The sequence below is a fragment of the Manihot esculenta genome, chromosome 11, assembly GCF_001659605.2.
Source record: "Manihot esculenta cultivar AM560-2 chromosome 11, M.esculenta_v8, whole genome shotgun sequence".
Lineage (NCBI taxonomy): Eukaryota > Viridiplantae > Streptophyta > Magnoliopsida > Malpighiales > Euphorbiaceae > Manihot > Manihot esculenta.
The window spans coordinates 29,461,136-29,480,192 of NC_035171.2; the positions used below are offsets into that span (position 1 = coordinate 29,461,136).

Sequence of the window (19,057 nt, forward strand, 5' to 3'; positions counted from 1 at the left end):
TTTTTTTGGATTTGTCCTGTGTTGACTCTAGTTCTGGGATGCTCATAATTTTTCTGACATGATCAAAGCATTTGATGGTGCATGGTGAGACAGTAGACAATACTCAGTCAGTGAACGTCAGTGTGTAATTATGTCTCTGTGTAAGTGCTTTATTTTGGTTTGGTTTGGATGATTTGGTTTGATTTAATTAATTTAGTTCTTATAGTTTTGGCCCTATAGAATGATCATCGTATTCCATTTTGCTCTATTATGGGCTATGTTAAATGCAATCTCCAGCATTATTTTAAAAAAAAAACCTTATTTTTTTATCAAAATTTTTTTTACACTTTTTAATATCTAAGATAATTTAAAATAAATTAAAATTTTTTAATTAAATAAAATTTTAAATTATTATTAATGAAAATGGAACTTCAAACCTTGCACCAAAGCAACTTTGTGTATGCATGGTTTTTCACCAATTAAATTAACTCCAATAATTTGAGTTTTTTCTCCATTTTTAAAACAAACAAATTTACAATTTTTCATAATGAGTTTTGTAAATTTTTCATTATTACTCATCATGTGTCTAGAACAACCACTACTTACTGATCAAAATTATTTTAAATATCTAATTTTTTTTAGTATTTAGAGTTAAAATCATTAAAGAAAGTTACTTCTAAAACTTTTTTAATTGGACAATTACTTACTGATGACCGCTGGGTTTCTTCATCCCGATCTCAGGCCAGGCCCATTAGGGCAGCTTATAATCTGAAGGCTTCTAAGCCCCCTCCAAGAATCAGGCCCAGTCCATTCAGTTCAAAGACCGGACTCCAGTCCGTTTCTTCAAACAGGCTGGTCTAGCTCTCCCGGCCCGACGGACAGATTCCCTCCCGGCCTAGTCTTAACCTCATCCTCCGGCCCAGCCCAGAACTAGGAAGGAGTTCAGCCCCTTCGCCTTGTGGGACCATCCGCATGTGCGCCCGGGGAGAATCAGGGGCCGTTATGCATGGGACAAAGATCTGATTCCCTCGTACGTCCGTATCAACATAGCAGGGACAGGTGATCCAATGATACACGTTCTGTTAACGCATCACTAGCAGACAAAAGGAAACATATAAAAGGAAAAATACTCTCTTCTAGGTCTAAACTTTTTTCAGTTTTACAGAACCCATTGTAAAACCCTATTTTCTGGATCTCAGATCATCACTTACCATATGACTATTTTTATTGTAATAAAAGCATGAAATGTGCGGTAATGATGAAAATGTTGCTTTAACAAAATAACCTTTGTATTTTCCATGATTTGTAAAAAAATCATAACCAAGTCCATATTTTTAACATTCTTTATTCCTTTTGTAAACTTAGCTAAGTCATTTGTTAATGACTCAACCTTTACTTTAAAAGATTTGTTCTTTTCAATCAATTTTTCACAAGCTTATTTTGAAATTTCCAACTCATTTTTTCAATTTATTGAACAAAACTATTTGATTTTTGTAAAATTCATTTTCTTTTGCAATTATTCTCAATGAAATGTTTTCTGATTTTAAAGATGCATTTTCACGTTTTAATGCGACACATTTCTTCTTATATGACTTATATTCATTGTAAACATGTGCAAATATTAGGAGTAGGAGGGTCTACATTTGTTACCTTATGATATTTTTCCTTGTTGGAGCATTCTCTCATATCATCAAGTGTCATGCAACAAATATTGGCAATTTTCTTTTCACTTGAATCTTTATGATGTAGGACTATTTAGACTCCGTCAGGAGTTTCAACTAATATCGTTTGGTTAAGACGAAATAAGAGAAAAGATAGGCTAAAAGACGAAAAATCTTATTGAAATTTCTTAAAAAAATTAGAAAGTGAGTTCCTAATAGCCAAGGGAGGCTATTTCTAATAGAAATAAAATCCTAATATGCAAAAATAATCCTAATCCTAATAGGAGTCTAAAATCCTAATAGCCAAAGGAGGCTATTTACAATAGAAATAAAATCCTAATATGCAAAAATAATTCTAATCCTAATAGCCAAGGAAGGCTATTTACAATAGAAATAAAATCCTAATATGCAAAAATAATCCTAATCCTAATAGAAGTCTAAAATCCTAATAGTCAAGGGAGGCTATTTACAATAGAAATAAAATCCTAATAGAGTCTAACTGTTCCATATCATTCCCTTCCACTTGTAAAGAACTCGACCTCGAGTTGTCTTCAGCAGGATAGTACTGAAATAGATCTGCCACGTTAAACGTCTTGGAAATTTTCATCTCATGTGGAAGGTCAAGAACATAGGCATTGTCATTAATCTTCTAAATGATCCGGAATGGATCAATCTTCTTGGCGTCAAGCTTTTTCTGTCCTCCACCACGCTCCTTGCGTAAATACACCATAACTTGATCACCGACATTGAAGGATTTGAAATGCCTATGTTTATCAGCTGTAGCTTTATATTTATCATTGACTTCCGTAAGGTATTGTTGTACTTGCTTGAAAACATCCACATGCTGCTTTGCCATGTTGCTTGCTGCAAGACGGTTGTGATAACCTGTGGGAAGTGCGATAAGATCAACTGTATGCGCTGGGACTTTCCTGTACACAACAGCAAATGGTGACATCTTTGTGGAGCTGTAAATCACACTGTTGTAAGCAAATTCTGCTTGGGCAAGAGCAAGATCCCAAGCAGTTTTCTTGTTACTGTAGATGCAGCGTAGAAGACTGCCAAGCGTGCGGTTTACCACTTCAGTTTGTCCATCAGTTTGGGGGTGAGCAGCACTGCTGTATCGAAGTTCAATCTCGAAGCGTTTCCATAAAGTCACCCAGAAGTGAGCTATAAACTTCACATCTCTGTCAGAAGTAATGGTTTTGGGGACACCATGTAAACGAACAATCTCCTGGAAAAACAGTTTTGCTACATGGGAAGCATCATTAGTTTTCTTGCAGGGAATGAAATGCGCCATTTTAGAGAACCTGTCAACAACAACAATAATGGAATCAGATCCACGTTGAGTACGTGGAAGACCAAGAACAAAATCCATAGACAAGTCCTCCCAAGGATGGGCTGGAATAGGCAGTGGAGTGTATAAGCCTGTATTCTGCGAATGTCCCTTCTGAGTTTGACACACTGGGCACTTCTGAACCATTCGACCTGTATCCTTTTTTAATTGAGGCCAGTAAAAACGTTCCTCCACCCCAGCAATAGTCTTGTCACGCCCCAAATGACCACTCAAACCTCCTCCATGGATCTCGCGAATCAACTTCTCCCGCAAGGAAGATCGAGGGATGCATAACCTGTTCTCCTTAAAAAGAAAGTCATCATGTATCAAGAACCCATCAGTAGGCTGGTGAGTCTGGACTCTAGCCCATATATCAGCAAAATCATCATCTGTAGCATACAAATCCTTCAGGAATTCAAAACCTACAACCTCCTGATTAATTGTAATCAACAGAGCAGCCCTCCTACTGAAAGCATCTGCCACCTTATTACTATGGCCAGCCTTATGTTTGATGACATATTGAAAGGCTCCAAAGTAAGCTGCCCATCGGGCATGCATCTTATTCACATGGTTTTGAGTTTTAAAATGGATCAGAGACTAATGATCTGTGTGAATAATAAATTCTCATCCCATCAAATACTACTCCCAAGTTTTAAAAGCCCGGAATACTGCATATAGTTCCTGCTCATAAGTAGACCACTTCTTTCTAGCTTCATTCAGTTTCTCACTAAAGAAGGCAATAGGCCTTTTAGACTGTGACAATACTCCTCCAATCCCAACTCCACAAGCATCACATTCAATCTCAAACAGTTTATCAAAATCAGGTAAAGCAAGAATAGGGGCAGAAGTAATCTTATCTTTAATCTCTTCAAAGCTCTTGTTGGCAGCTTCAGTCCATGCAAATTTCTGCACTCTCTCTTTCTTCAAGCAATTTGTGATAGGGGCAACGATGCTGCTAAAATTTCTGATAAACCATCGGTAGAAAGTGGCAAGGCCATGAAAGTTGCGAACTTCAGAAATAGTTTTGGGGATGGGCCAATTTCGTATTGCTTCTACCTTCGTCTCATCAACATGTATCCCTTCTGCACTAACAATGAATCCCAGGAACAGAACGCGCTCCGTCATATAGATGCACTTCTTAAGATTAATAATCAACTCACTTTCTTGTAGGGCCGTCATGACTTGACGGAGATGCTGAAGATGTTCTTCCTCACTGCGACTAAATATCAAAATGTCATCAAAATAAACAACCACAAATTTACGTAAGAAAGGACGCAAAACCTGGTTCATGAGTCGCATAAAAGTGCTAGGTGCATTTGTTAAACCAAAGGGCATAACCAGCCACTCATACAAGCCTTCCTTAGTCTTGAAGGCAGTCTTCCATTCATCTCTCTCCTTGATCCGAACTTGGTGATAGCCACTTTTGAGGTCGATTTTAGAAAAGACTTTAGCCCCGGATAGCTGATCTAGCATGTCATCCAATCGTGGGATAGGAAATCGATATTGAACTGTAATTTTGTTGATGGCCCTGCTATCCATGCACATTCTCCAAGTCTCATCTTTCTTTGGAACTAATAGGGCAGGTACTCCACAGGGGCTAATGCTCTCCCGAATATGCCCCTTCTTTAGTAATTCTTCCACCTGATCTTGGAGGATTTCACTCTCATTTGGACTCATATTGTAATGAGGCAGATTCGGTAATTTTGATCCAGGAATGAGATCAATATGATGTTGGATATCCCGCAGGGGTGCAAGCTTTGATGATTCCTCCACTATCTTAGGAAACTCCTTTAACAACTCTTTGACGGGCGGTGGTAAAGATGGTGCATCTTCAATTGTACTTTTTTCTCTCACCAATAAAGCCAGTGTGCCTCCAGATTTCTCAACTGCGTCTGATAGCTTATGCACTCCCGTAGGAATAGCAACATCATTCTTCTCTTCCATTTTAGAATGTTTTGCAGAACCGGAAGGCAAGATAGTAATCTTCTTTTGATTCCACATGAACATGTATGAGTTTTCCTTCCCCTTATGCAAAGCACCAACATCGAACTGCCAAGGACGACCTAGCAAAATTCCACAGCAATCCATATCCACAATATCACAATTAACAAGTTCAGTATAAGATTTACCGATCGAGATAGGCACGCTACAAATTCTGTTGACCTCAATTGTCGGACCTTCCTTAATCCATCCGACTTTGTATGGCGAAGGATGCGGCTGTGTAGGCAACTGCAATTTCTCCACCAATTGCTTAGCTATCAGATTCTCACAACTGCAGCTATCTATAATTAGCCTGCAAATTGCCTCTCCTACTCGACACTTTGCCTGGAAAATCTTCCTCCTTTGCGTCTCATCCTCATGTTTTGTTGAACATAAGATGTTCTTCACCACATAGGTGACTTTAGGATGGGCGGCCATAAGATTGGCGACTGGTTGGGGGTGTGCGGCGGCGGCGGGTTGGTGGATTCCTTGCTGCAGGATCAGTTGTCCGATCATCCCCCTCAATTCTGCCAAAGATGCCTCAATCGTAGCAAGTCGCGCCTCTTGGTTATCTGCCATGGCCGAACTTCGCTCTGATACCAATCTGATACAGGACTATTTAGACTCCGTCAGTAGTTTCAACCAATATCGTTTGGTTAAGACGAAATAAGAGAAAAGATAGGCTAAAAGACGAAAAGTCTTATTGAAATTTCTTAAAAAAATTGGAAAGTGAGTTCCTAATACCCAAGGGAGGCTATTTATAATAGAAATAAAATCCTAATATGCAAAAATAATCCTAATCCTAATAGAAGTCTAAAATCCTAATAGCCAAGGGAGGCTATTTACAATAGAAATAAAATCCTAATATGCAAAAATAATCCTAATCCTAATAGGAGTCTAAAATCCTAATAGCCAAGGGAGGCTATTTACAATAAAAATAAAATCCTAATATGCAAAAATAATCCTAATCCTAATAGGAGTCTAAAATCCTAATAGTCAAGGGAGGCTATTTACAATAGAAATAAAATCCTAATATGCAAAAATAATCCTAATCCTAATAGGAGTCTAACTGTTCCATATCACTTTACTTAAAGAATCATTACTAGCATTCCAAATAGCCTTCATGATCTTTTTTCCTTTATCCATTCTACTTCTCTTCTTTTTAAGCTTTGGACAATTAAGCTTGATGTGTCCCGGTTTGTTACATTCATAACAAACCATAACTTCATTTGATTACTTGTGTGAGTATGAAGTATCCTTAGAGTATATTTCTTAACAAATTTCTTGTATTTGTTTCCACCGGTCTTAAAAGCTCTTTTTAATTTTCTTACAAACATAGTCAAATATTTCTTCATCATCACTTGATGTGCCTGAAAATCACTCGAATCTACCTTTAATACAATTGGCCTTTTCTTTCCTTCATTCACATCCTTGGATTTCAAAGTAATGCCCTTTTTCACTTTTTCTTTTTCAACAATGTCTTTCTTGAACATCATCTCATATGCAATGAGAGATCCAATTAGTTCATCATACTTGTAGTTTGAAAAATTTTTAGTATCAAAGATAACAGTTGTCTTTACTTCCCAATATTTTGGAAGAGACCTTAAGATTTTCTTCTCAAGATCTTCTTCTTCAAAATGTTTTCCAAGATCCTTGAATATATTAACAAGATCAGTAAACCTTATACTCATTTCTGCAATAGTTTCTCGACGCTTCATTTCAAAAAGTTTATAATCACGAATGAAGAAATTAGTTTTGGACTCTTTGATTTGATTTGTTCCTTCATATGTAACCTCAAGGTTGTCCCATAATTTTCAAAACCGGAAATAGAGTATTCTCATTAATATTAATAGCACAATATAAGATATTGATTGCTCATTATATTCATCTTCAGTTTTGTGAAGGTGGCCTAGTTAATTAATTTTAATTTAAATTTTTAAAATTAATATTTTCACACTAAAAAAAATTTAATATATTTATTTATTTATTTTACTTATATTTTTAATGTATTTTTATGAACATTATTTATAAAATAAATATAATATTTATAATTAAAAATATTATAATATTTAAAGCAGTGTTGGCAATCATTTTAATTTTTATCAAATTAATACCTTTTTTTTTTAATTTGAATGAGTATACATAATTAATATTTTTAAAATATGAAACACTCTTTGAATGGTGGGGTAAACTGTAATTTTATAAAAAAAAGTTAATTTTTATGACAAAAGAAAAATTTTAAAGTAGATATATATAATTTTTTTTTAATATTTTTACTTTTTTTATATTCTCTTGACAGTAATTATATATATATATATATATATATATATATATTTATTATTATTAATTATTTAATATTATTTATTATATATTTTTTATATGTACTTTTTCAGAAATATTACTTGCTACAGTAACTTTAATAGTTTTTATAATAATAAATAAACACAACCAAATAGGGATTAATACTATGCTAAGTAAGTTTCATCCAATATTTAAATGTACAGATTATATATATACTATTTAAAATATTTATACTTAAATACTTTCTAGAACAATGGGAAAAATTACAACTATTCATCAATTCTATATTTAATATTTTTAATTTTATAATAGTAATCATAATTGAAAAGAAAATGATGTAAATTTATTTAAGTCAAAACTAAATTTAGTGTCGTTCACCTAATAATTGACTAAAACGAAAAATTAATTTTAAATTATAAACCACATAATTTTAATTGAATATTATGAGCAGATATATTAACAGGGAGTGAGCATTCATTCGATTCGGTTTAAAATCAAACTGAACCGAATAAATTGAAAATTAAAATTTCAGTATTTATAAAAATCGAATCAAATCGATTTTGATCAAAAACCAAATCAAATCGAATCAGTCTGATTCAGTTCGATTTGATTCTGTTTGACCGGTTTCGATTTTTAATAAATTTTTTAATTTTTTATACCTTATTTTTAGTATTTTAAAATTTAATTAAAATATTTTAATTTTAATATGATTTAATTTCTCTATATTATTGAAAATAACATATTATTATCATTAATCGGTTCGATTCGATATTTTCATTTTTTTCTGATCAAAATCGAACCGAACTGAAATAATTAAAATTTTTGAAAATAAAAACCGAAGCAAACTAAATTGAATAAAAAATCAAATCGAATTTTCAAATTAATTCAATTCGATCAATTTTTTCGATTTGAACCGAATCTTACTCACCCTTACATATATATATAATCTTGTAATTAAAATATTATCATATTGTCGCATATTGATTTTATTAAAATTTTTAATTAAAATTAAATTAAATTAAATTAATTAAATTTTTAAAAAATTATAATTAAAAAAAACTAAAATTTTAAATTAATTTAATTCACTCAATTAGTTTTTTCACCCCTAAATCATAGTGCTGCATTTATAATGCTTTTTAGGTTATTTTGAATCAACAGTGAACCCGATCCACCTAACAATAACTGCCTTTTTTTCGTCCTCCTCGCCGCACACCCAAACGTCCACATGGCTCTGCTGCTCACTCTCTCACTGGCACCTCTTCCTCTCTCTAACCATTCATATGTATATTACATCCATGTCCTCTCTTAGATTTTGAGCTCTTTAATTTCTTTCATAACTTGCTCTACTTCTTTCTGCTCATGTTCAAGCCTTGCTGTTGCTTCTTCTTCTTCTTCTTTTTTTCCTTGTCGTTTCTTTCATCCTTGATGGGTGTTGTTGTTTTAGTATAGCTAGAAATGCATGCCAATTTTTCTAAACTTGCTTCATCACTTGTTGCGATATCTCTCTTTAAGATGAGTGTTTATTTGTGTCAAGTGTATATAATTCAAAATTTTGCTTTTTGGTTGCTGGGGTGTTTTTATATGCTGTGAAATGATTCTGGGTAATGCTTGAAATCCTATCATGTTATCAAATTCTGAGCTATTTTTTACAAATTGATGTTTTCTTGTACACAGGCTCCTCAAAATTTGATATAGTTTTGGTTTCTTGAGAAATTGTGAGACTTGGAGCTTGATGCTGAATAAAATTGTCTTATAAAATACAACTAAAGTTGCCTATTTCTCTTTTACTTCTTTTGTGAACATTCTCCCCTCTAACATGTGCACTTATTATTTATATTGCAATGTTGTATGAACATTCTGTGTTATTAAGAAAACAGTTGTCTTCCAGTGTGTTCACAGTATCTGTTTGATTGACAAGTGGACATATGAGGAAGATGAAATTTGGTTAGTTATAAACTTGAAGTGAATGAATTGCTTATTCCAAATGAAGTCCATTTTGCCATTGATTTTTCCTCAAATTTTAACAGTTCCTCCTCTTACCTCTCTGTTCTGACTTGTGATTTTCGTCTATACGTATAGCTTCTTTTTTTTTTTTGCTTCTTTTGAAAGTAATTTATCCAGTTCAGGATTTAATCTGCTACAATTGATTGAAATCCCCATTTGATTTGGCTTCTTGTGATTTGGCATCCTCATTTGATGCATTTGGTAGATTTTTCAAACAAAGGTATGTTTTTGCTCCATATGTGTATATGTATGTCAACAAAGTGTTTGATTATTTGTCAGTTCTTTGTAATATAGATATATGCCGAATGAATGCTGAAAACTTCCATTCATTCAGTGAAGTTGTAGCGGTTAAGGCTAAAACAACTTACAATCTACACAATTAGGACTTATGTTTTTCCCCCTCTCTCTTAACTAATTCTATGCCATTTGTCACTATTGCCTCATCCCAGTGTATTCCTACAGTATCTACCTGGTTTATTTGGTTATAAATCTCTGTTATCCCTCTTGTCATTTGGTCATACATCTAAGTTATCCCTCTTTCTATAGTGTCGAGTCTTATTCATGGCAAGTTAACAATAATGGATGTTTCATTCCAAGCACTGCTATGTCTTCAATCTGTTCATTTCCTATTATTATAAGAAGGTCTTAGTTTCTAGCTCTTGGATGTCTTGTATATGTTCCTCGGTGCTTCTTAGAGAAGTCTTTTGCTTGTTATTGTAGGGGAAAGCCATTCCCAAGTCATGAACTGGTTTTTCAAATTAAAGAGATCAATGGGTTTATTTTACTTATTGTTCTATACTTGCATATTCATACACATATTTCCTTGGTTGATCTTGAGAGAGGAACTTCTAGATGAGGAGAAAAATGTTAATAAGTAATTTGTTAATTGGAAAATGGAGGTACAAGGAAAATATTGAGGTGGATTCACTACAAAAATTTGACAAAATGTAAACGGAATTCAAAAACGAATATAAATTTACGGATATTGCGGATGAGTGCGAATCCGTTTGTATCAATTTAATTTCACAAACAGATAAAATCATGGAAACAGTTTCTTTGCAATACATAGTAAAGACTTTGTAACATCTCATCCTCAAAGTCTGCAGAACTGAAGCCTTTATGCGCTGGGTTGGACAAATGAATACGCCTTCTGATTTTGTTGAAGACGCTATGTTTTGAAATATTGATAACTTTTATTTTATAAAGGCTGCTCTGTATTTCTATTTTCTAAAGGCTGCTGGATTTTGACGTCTGTTTTTGGGCACAAATGAAGTCTTGAATCTCCTGCAGAAGCTTTGATTAAGGATTCAAACTGTTGAATTTACCCAAGTTTTTTTTTCTTCCCTCAGAATCTGGATGACGAATGAGAGTAAGCAGCTTTGATCCATGCCTCGCAATTTTAAACAATGTCTTTTATGTTTCGACTCAGCAGGAGCCATCAGCATTTTGAAGATCATAATGTTCCTCAAAACAAAGCTTCAAGTCCAGAGATTTATGATAATAAATTTGTGTTTTCATTAATAATTTAAATAAAAATTTTCATTTAAAAAATTTAATACTTCAAAAAAATTGAAATTCTAGTTTAATGAAAAAAATGTCCTTTTTTTTGCATTTAAAAAAAAATGAAATGCACTTAATTATAATATCTTTTTTGGCATACCATCTAAAAATGGGAATAAATGGGTGAATATAGAGTGAAAATTGGATAAGTTGAAGCAGGCTTTGGGTCCGAACACTTGATGAGTGTCAGCAATTACACGCGTGGATGTCTCTGTGTCATTTCACGTGATGACTTAAGAGGATTTCCTTTACAGGATTTGAAGTTTTTTTTTTTTTTTTTTTTTTTTGAGTTAGATTGAATTATGCTTAGAAAACTTAATGTCTCAGAATCAGAGATTCAGACATTGCATTTGAAGTTAATAGCTGCTAATATTTTCACTTAAGACCTTAATTTCAGTAAAGGGTAGGAAGGACCATGAGTTTAGTAATTAGTTGATTTTATTTCTCAATCCATGGCCAGACAAAATCATGTCTATGGTCTACAATGTACAAAAGCAAAAGATGTCTGCAAACCCCTAATGCTTTTGACCTCAAAAAGTTGTTGTCAAACATCCCATTTCATTTTTTCTCTTTCATATTATTATGAATTGTTTGTGTAATAAATGAAGTTTGGTTTTCCATTAATGCTTGAAAATTGGTTTCATAGACTTTTTTGACAATTGTTTTAGAAAAAAAAAATGTTTCAATTCTACTAGTGTAAATATCTAATACAACATCTCCAATCATCATGTCTTTTTTTTTTTTTTTCTTTTTTTCTAACATCTCCTCTTTTGTAGCAGCTTTTTGAGTTCTGGATATAACATCAGCCACAGATGAATGATGATGCCATCCATTAGCAAATTATTTATAAACAGACTGGATGTCATGCATGCCCACTACTTTCTTGCATTATAAAAATCACCACTAAATTTTCAACTATATTACAAAATGCTATAAAAATTATTTTTATGCCCCTGAAATATGTTAAAATAAACATTGAATCCAGTAGATTTTGTATTTTTTTTTTACTGTGATGGGAGGTGAAAAATAAACAAAATTAAAAAAAAAAAGGAAAATGGTTTCACTTTAAACCCATATGATTCATTCAACACAAAGGCAGGTCAGGCATGTCTAAGACAAAATTAATGGCCCCCATCCCTTAACTGATCTCTCAGGTGCTCAGAATCATACACAATAGGAGAATTCCATGATTATAAGTGTCCATTTAACTTTCTATGCCCTAGAAAAGTAATAAATTAAAGTGATTAGTGAGAGGGTAATTTAGTAATTTCAATAAAAAGCTATAATTTTTTTTTTTTTAAACTTACTTTACCTTTGAAATTTGAAAATCTTTCTCCTCCTCTCTCTAAAACTTCAGTAGGAATCATGCCTGTCAAAGCTAAAAAGAGGCTCTTGTAATAAAGAGTTTTTCAAAAAATGTATAAAATAAAAATAAAAGAAAGTAAGAAAAAGCAAAGAAGCACATTGCCAACCCATCTTTCAGTCACAAAATTGAAGGCCAAAAAAAGACTTCTTCTTCTTCTTCTTCCCTCCCTCTCTCTCTCTCTCTATCTCTCCTCCACTCAAATGAAAATACCTCTCTCTTTCTCTTCTTCATACTCATACTTCAGCTGGCTTTTTTCATGCAAGATTCAAAGAACTCTCATACAAGGTAAGCAACTCTCTCTCTTTTCTACTATTGTTCGCATCGAGTCGGACCCTCAAAATACTCCATTTATAAGAATTGAACTCTTGATCTTATTTAAAGAGTCAGTATTCGTCAGTTCTTCCTTTGTTTTGTTGTTTCTCGTTGGGAGCTAAACTTGCATCGTTACTATATGTGTTGTCTTGAATTTTTTAGAAAATGGTATGTGAAATTGAGCTAAGCTAAGGTTAGTGCATAAATAAATATATACAGGTTCATATGATTTTATGTAAAAGCCTAAGCCAACAGTGATCATCTCTCTTCATGACAATCTAAGGCCAGCATGCCTCTTACACAATTGCCAAAAGGTGCTTTTTTTTATTTTTCTATAATTTATTCATCATCTCAAAACTAATTAAATTTCTACAAATAATCTGAATGGAAAAATCATCTCATTTTGCACAGTATTTGAAAGAGAATTTTGGTTTTGCTTTTGTTTGTATTTTTCTCATTGGAGCCATAATCATGATGAGAGTGCTTTTTCTATAAATTCTTTCTTTCAGAAATTCAAAGTTTGACAATGCTGTAAATTAATTGTTTAATTTTTAATAATTTTTTATTATAATAAACTCTCAACTAGAAAGGAGACCTTTTTATTAGAAATTCAAGCATTTAGCTCTTAGGAGTCTTTAAAAAAAAAAAAAAGAATCCAATGGACTTTTAAGCTCTTCTGTGGCAATGAATATTTGAATATTTGATGGGCCAGAGTGAACTCTTTGTATCAGACCAGGAAAGCCCACTGATATTTTCTGCATTATAATTTGTTTAAAAAAATCACATATATAAATTCAATTTATTGCATTCACCCGCTTATTCTGGTTTACAACCGGATAAATTTGAAAAATCTGAATAAATTTGAGAAATTTCGAATTTTTCTGGCCAATGTACTATTCCCGACCCCTATTTCAAAAAAAAAATTTCATTGTTGAAATTTAGACATATGATAAGCATCGTATAGAGAAGATGAATAATGCGAATTTCTTGGGCACTAGGAAGCCTTGGTATCAAAGAGCAATACAAATGGCTACTCAATGGAAGACAATTTCCAATTCCAAGTCCACAGAAATTTCACACCCAAATCCCACATTATGCAAAGCTGTTTCAAACCCTACAGAGATCCCTACAGCACATGCAACTTTGTGGAAGACCATTTCCAAGTCGACAACGACGACGACAGAGTTATCATCGTCGATAACCATCACTACTACCACCGCCGCAGCCGCAGCGAGAACAAACCCTAATAGAGGGAAGCTGCGAAAATGCACTTCTCTTAGAGTTGCTTCATCTTTTACTAGAGTATGTCTTTGTGCTCCAATATCTTCATACAATGAGGTGTTTAAAGCCGATGTTCCTCCAAGAAGAAGCTATAGTTACCCTAGATCGAAACCATTGATGCCTGTTGCTTCACAAGAAAGAATAATAGCTAGCCATGGAAGAATTAGCACAGAAGGAAGAAGAGTTTTTAGAGGGAAGTCATTGACAGATGATGTTTTGATGAGGAGATTTGTTGTGGAAGAAGAAGCAATGATGCAAGTTAGGAGAAGAAATCAAATGGAAGTTATTAGAAAAAGAAGTATGATGAGAAGAAAAAGACTTGGACCAAGCCCTCTTAGTAGAATGGTAATGGCGGAGACTGAGGAGGAAAGACAAGGTTAAATTGATTATTAAAGGTTTGGATTTTCATTTCTTTTTAATTATTTTCTAATATTTTTCTTCATTTATTGAGGTTTGTAATTGTTGCAATTTTCTTCCATTTATATTAGATGGTTTTGGGTGGTGAAATAGCATTTAGTTAAGTCCAAAAAAAAATTGATATAATAATAATACTAATATATATAAATATATAAAAAAAATTTTAATTTGATTATTTAATTATATTAATATTATATTTAAATTCAATTTGATTGAAAAAAATCTCTTAACATTTAAATTATAGTTAGATTAAATTTTATTATAAAAAAATTCTCTTAATATTTAAATTATTTGTATTAAAGTTTTATTATAAGTTAAACTAACTTTTTTAAAAAATAATTACAATTTGTTATTATTTTTAAAATTTTTTAATTTAATTATATTATTAATCTTTTTAAATTTAAATTAATTGAAAAAGCTCTTGATTAAATTTTATTTATAGAAAATATTTTTTGAAATTGAAATTCTATTTATTGAAATTTTATTGTAAGTTAAATTATATTTTTTAAAAAAATAAATTAAATGACTTTCTGAAAAAAAATAAATTAAATATATATTATATAAAAAATTGGAAAAAAAGGAAAATATTAAGACTTTTTAATTATCATAGATTGTTTTTACCATTCCCAATAACGTTACAATATCAGGATATTTTATATATTTTTTCAAAGAATGGATATCTTTAAAAAAAAATTAATTTTTTTTATTTGGACAAATTTTTTAAGAGATAAAACATATAATTAAATTTATATAAATTTATTTATTCACACTTGAGATGATTATCAATTCGATTATGACAAGAAATTCGTAGAAGTAAGCTTATTGTACTAAGTTTAATGAGAATAGATATAAAAAAGATTATATTACTCTCTAATTAAAATAGTTATATAAATAAAATAAACCTAATTAATATTTTTAAATCAGATAAAAATAATTGATATTCTGAAATTTAAAAAATAAGTTTAGTTATAGAAGATCACATTCCTTCTTTTTTTATTCCTTCTTTTTTTATCCCTTCTCCTTTTGTCAGTTAGTAACGTATAACTGTTTTGTAACCCGTGCTACCTATTTCTATTATTTAGACCGTACATACAAACAAGTTAGAACACTCTCCCATATCAGGCGGCTATTTAATTCTTTCGGCATGCATGCTGGTAGAACTGTGAAGTAATTGGGCCGGCTATTCTCTCTCACGTCATATCACCGAAGTAGACTATTTTCTGTTGGACCTGCATTCATGGCTGATCTGGCCTGCCCCACGTCACATGAGTAGAATTTGCGATATTGGGTCGGTCTATTTGAAAATGATCTGATGGGTTTTAGACTTGTATTCTTCACAACCCGGCCTCACTCTAAAGGTAAAAAACTCGATGATCATCAATAATGATATTTTAAAAATATTTCACTTATTAAAAGGTAAATGTAAAAAAACAAAATTTTAACAAAAACTAACCAACCTTAACTACTCCAATGGCAAATTAGGTTAATCGTTGTAAACCGTTTACTTGCTTTTTTTTTTTCAGAAGATTTATATAAGTTTTTTGTCCTAAAGAACAAACCGTAAAGGATAAGTTGGTCCTAAAAATGGGAAGACTAGTTAGCTTATACGCCACTCTAATAGAAATGAGAGGAACTTTAGGAGCAAGTCTTGCTATTTGCTAGTGGTTATTTAATCTAACACATTACTCTTTTACAAATTAGTTAGCCATATTTTGTTTTTGATTACCTAATCATGGCTTTTCAACTACCATTTCTTCTTATTGATTTTGCATTCCCCCTTTATAAATTAGGGTTACCAAAAATGTTTACTTCTCCTCTCACTCATCATTCATGCATGGCTTCTTGCTTAGGTAATTTCATAAGCTTACACTAATTAAATATTGGCCAACAAGTTTGGGTGCAATAATAAAATTCATTGTATTGCTACTTTAAAAAAAAAAAATTTATATTCAATTTTAGAGAATATATTATCGAAACAAAATTATTAATTTGTACAAACGGTAAAATAAATATAGAATAATACTTTTGAAAATAGAAAAGTAAAAAGATTAAATTTGCATTTAAATTATACGAAAAAATGAGAATTAAAAATATTAATTTCAACGGTTGAATTTAAATTTATTTTTAAATTATTATTAAAATATCAAATAAGACTATTATTTATTAATATTTTAAAACCTTTAATTTCAATCGGTTGTAATTTCTGGTGGAATTAGCAGCAAATAAAAAAAATTAAAATTGTAATTTTTTATACTAGGCCGGATGGAAATGAAGAGAAATAAATTTAGAGATCGTAAGAGCTTTTATTTATATCAAGAACCTTTAAAATGTTGAATTAAATTGTAAAATGACAAAAAATTTAAATTTTTTTATTAATAGGCCTATTTTTAAAAAAAATTATAATATACTCATTGTATTATATAGAATGATTCTATATATTATAGAGATTAATTATCATGTATCTTATAAAATTACCATTAAAAATTTATTATTTAATCGCTATATTATAAAAGAATTTTTACTAATTTTAAAAATATTATAAAATATCTGACATTTTAAAAAATTTATTTATAAGACCAAGATATTAACTCATAAATCTTTTTTCATATTTTATAAGCTAAATAATAAAATATTTAATAAATAAAAATAATAAAAAAAATTATTAATATATTTTTAATATATTAAAAATATTTTAATATATTTTTTAAAACTAAAATACTAACTAATAAATTTCTCACACTTATAATAAAAATATAATAAACCAAATGAAATAGTAAGGAAGTTGTTAGGTTGTCTTGTTATGATTTCATCAGTGGACCAATATTAGTTAAAATTGTATCCAACTTTGAAAAGGAAACTGATATTTTCCTCTAAGTAATGATTGTTGATGACCTAAACATTTGAATTAATTAATCCATATTGACCTTAAGCTTATCTTATAGGAATTATATGCTATTCTTAAATAATCTATTCTCTAATATTATTCAATTTATAAGATTTATTATATTTTTTTTAATTTACTAATTTAAGTGTCGGCAATAACTGATATAAACACCAATGGTTATTTTATATTATACTTTTTAAAAGTTCGAATCAATCACAGCGTAATTTCATTTCGATCACATATCAATTTAATATTTACAATATCATTTTAAGCTAAATTTTCGGTCTTATAATCCATCAATATGGGATTTTATATAGCATATATGGGATCATTACATTTATCTCCCACTTAATTTTGCAATCTCATTGTCCCTATCTTACTATTTTATATAGCATATAAAACTACTAAGCCAAAACCAAAAGTATTGTAATTTGCTTGTACTTGAGTGGGTTGGATTCTGGTTCTATTTTTTATATTTCAGTTGTATTATTAAAATTATATTTAAATTTTGTTGATATATATTTAGTTTATTATTAAATAAAATATAAATTTTTCTATTAAAACAATAATACACTCTAAGTCTCTAACGAGTTAATTTTTTTCGAGTAAATAAATAAATTTATATTTTATTCAGTAATGAATTGAATATATAAGCAATATATTCAATAAAATTTCAAAATAATCTCAACAATACAACTGAATATGGAAAGTAAAAATATAAAAAATCAACCAATAAATATAAAAAATAAGGAAAATTAAATAAAAAATAACAAAGTAGTGGATTTCACGAGCATTTCAAGTAGCTTATTATTAGGCTGAATTAAATTGCACTACAATGTTAGTGCCGGCAATGTTGTCAAAGTTGACAAAGTTTGTAGTGGAAGCCATTATGAGATTAGAAACTATAGGTAATGACCAAAAACAATCAATTCATTAGAGTGTATTATATAAAAAATATTTGATTATGAATACTCAACAAAATTTTTTATATTTTTTAATAATATAATAGAAATATAAAAAAGTAATAATAAAAAAATCAATGAATGAAAATAAAAAATAAAAAATAATAAAATAATGAAGCATTTGAACTATTTGAAGCAGTTGGTTATTAATATGTAGAGTTTGTTTATTTTAATAAAAAATAAAATAATTAGATTGTAATTGTAATCATAATTACAGAATTAATTTGTATAGCAATTTTGATTTGATGTAACAGGAATCTACCTGTCACGGACAACTAGATTAGTGGAGATTCCAATTTCACATAATCATGAAACTTGCTTTTAATCTGAAAATGTTCATGCTTAACAATTCGCATAATCATAGAGACGACATGATGGAACTCGTATGTACGTTGCGTGAGACACTTGAAATTTCTTTTAAATATTTTAGATATATCAAAATTAATAAATATTTTTTATTTTTAAAATTCAATATTTAAATTTGATATTTATCAAACTAGAGTCCCTTCATAAAAAAATAATTTTGATATAATCTAAATTTCAATTGCTTTTATCAGGGGAAAAAAGAAAAGAAAATAAAAGTTAAGTTGTTGGTTCCTTTAATTAAGGGAAATAGATAAGCTACCATAATGAATATGACTAAACCAATTTCATAAATATGAATACTTTATTGATGATACAATTTATTCTCGTTAAAAGACCACATTAAAGTGTTTTTATTTTAAAAAAATTATTATTTAATTTATATTATATGAAAAAATTTATTAATTAATTTTTCAATTTTAAAAAATATATTAAAACGTCACTGATATTTTAAAAAGCTAATTAATTAGTTTTTTCATTAATTTTAACTGTTAAATATTATAAAAAATATAAAATGTTATTGATACAGAGTGACTAATTAGTAAATCTTTTAAAAATTTAAAAAATTAATTAATAAATTTTTTAAAATTATAAAAATTAAATAATAAAATATCTAATAGCAAAATTAGTGAAGATATTAAATAATAGACTTTT

At 30.1% G+C, this 19,057-nt stretch overlaps 1 protein-coding gene across 3 annotated transcripts; it reads left to right on the forward strand.

The window, feature by feature from the left end:
• The first annotated feature begins 12,246 nt into the window (after nucleotides 1–12,246).
• Nucleotides 12,247–14,280, forward strand: LOC110626962. Of its 3 annotated transcripts, XM_043961800.1 has the most exons (3): nucleotides 12,247–12,469; nucleotides 12,716–12,810; nucleotides 13,495–14,280. In XM_043961800.1, exon 3 carries the CDS (start codon nucleotides 13,523–13,525, stop codon nucleotides 14,156–14,158), a length of 636 nt encoding a protein of 211 aa, XP_043817735.1. In that variant the 5' UTR covers nucleotides 12,247–12,469; nucleotides 12,716–12,810; nucleotides 13,495–13,522; the 3' UTR covers nucleotides 14,159–14,280. The 3 variants fall into 3 exon arrangements, with proteins under 3 accessions (XP_043817735.1, XP_043817736.1, XP_043817734.1); XM_043961801.1 differs by lacking the exon at nucleotides 12,716–12,810 and having other exon boundaries at nucleotides 13,499–14,280; XM_043961799.1 differs by lacking the exon at nucleotides 12,716–12,810 and having other exon boundaries at nucleotides 12,249–12,469.
• Nucleotides 14,281–19,057: the final 4,777 nt, after the last annotated feature.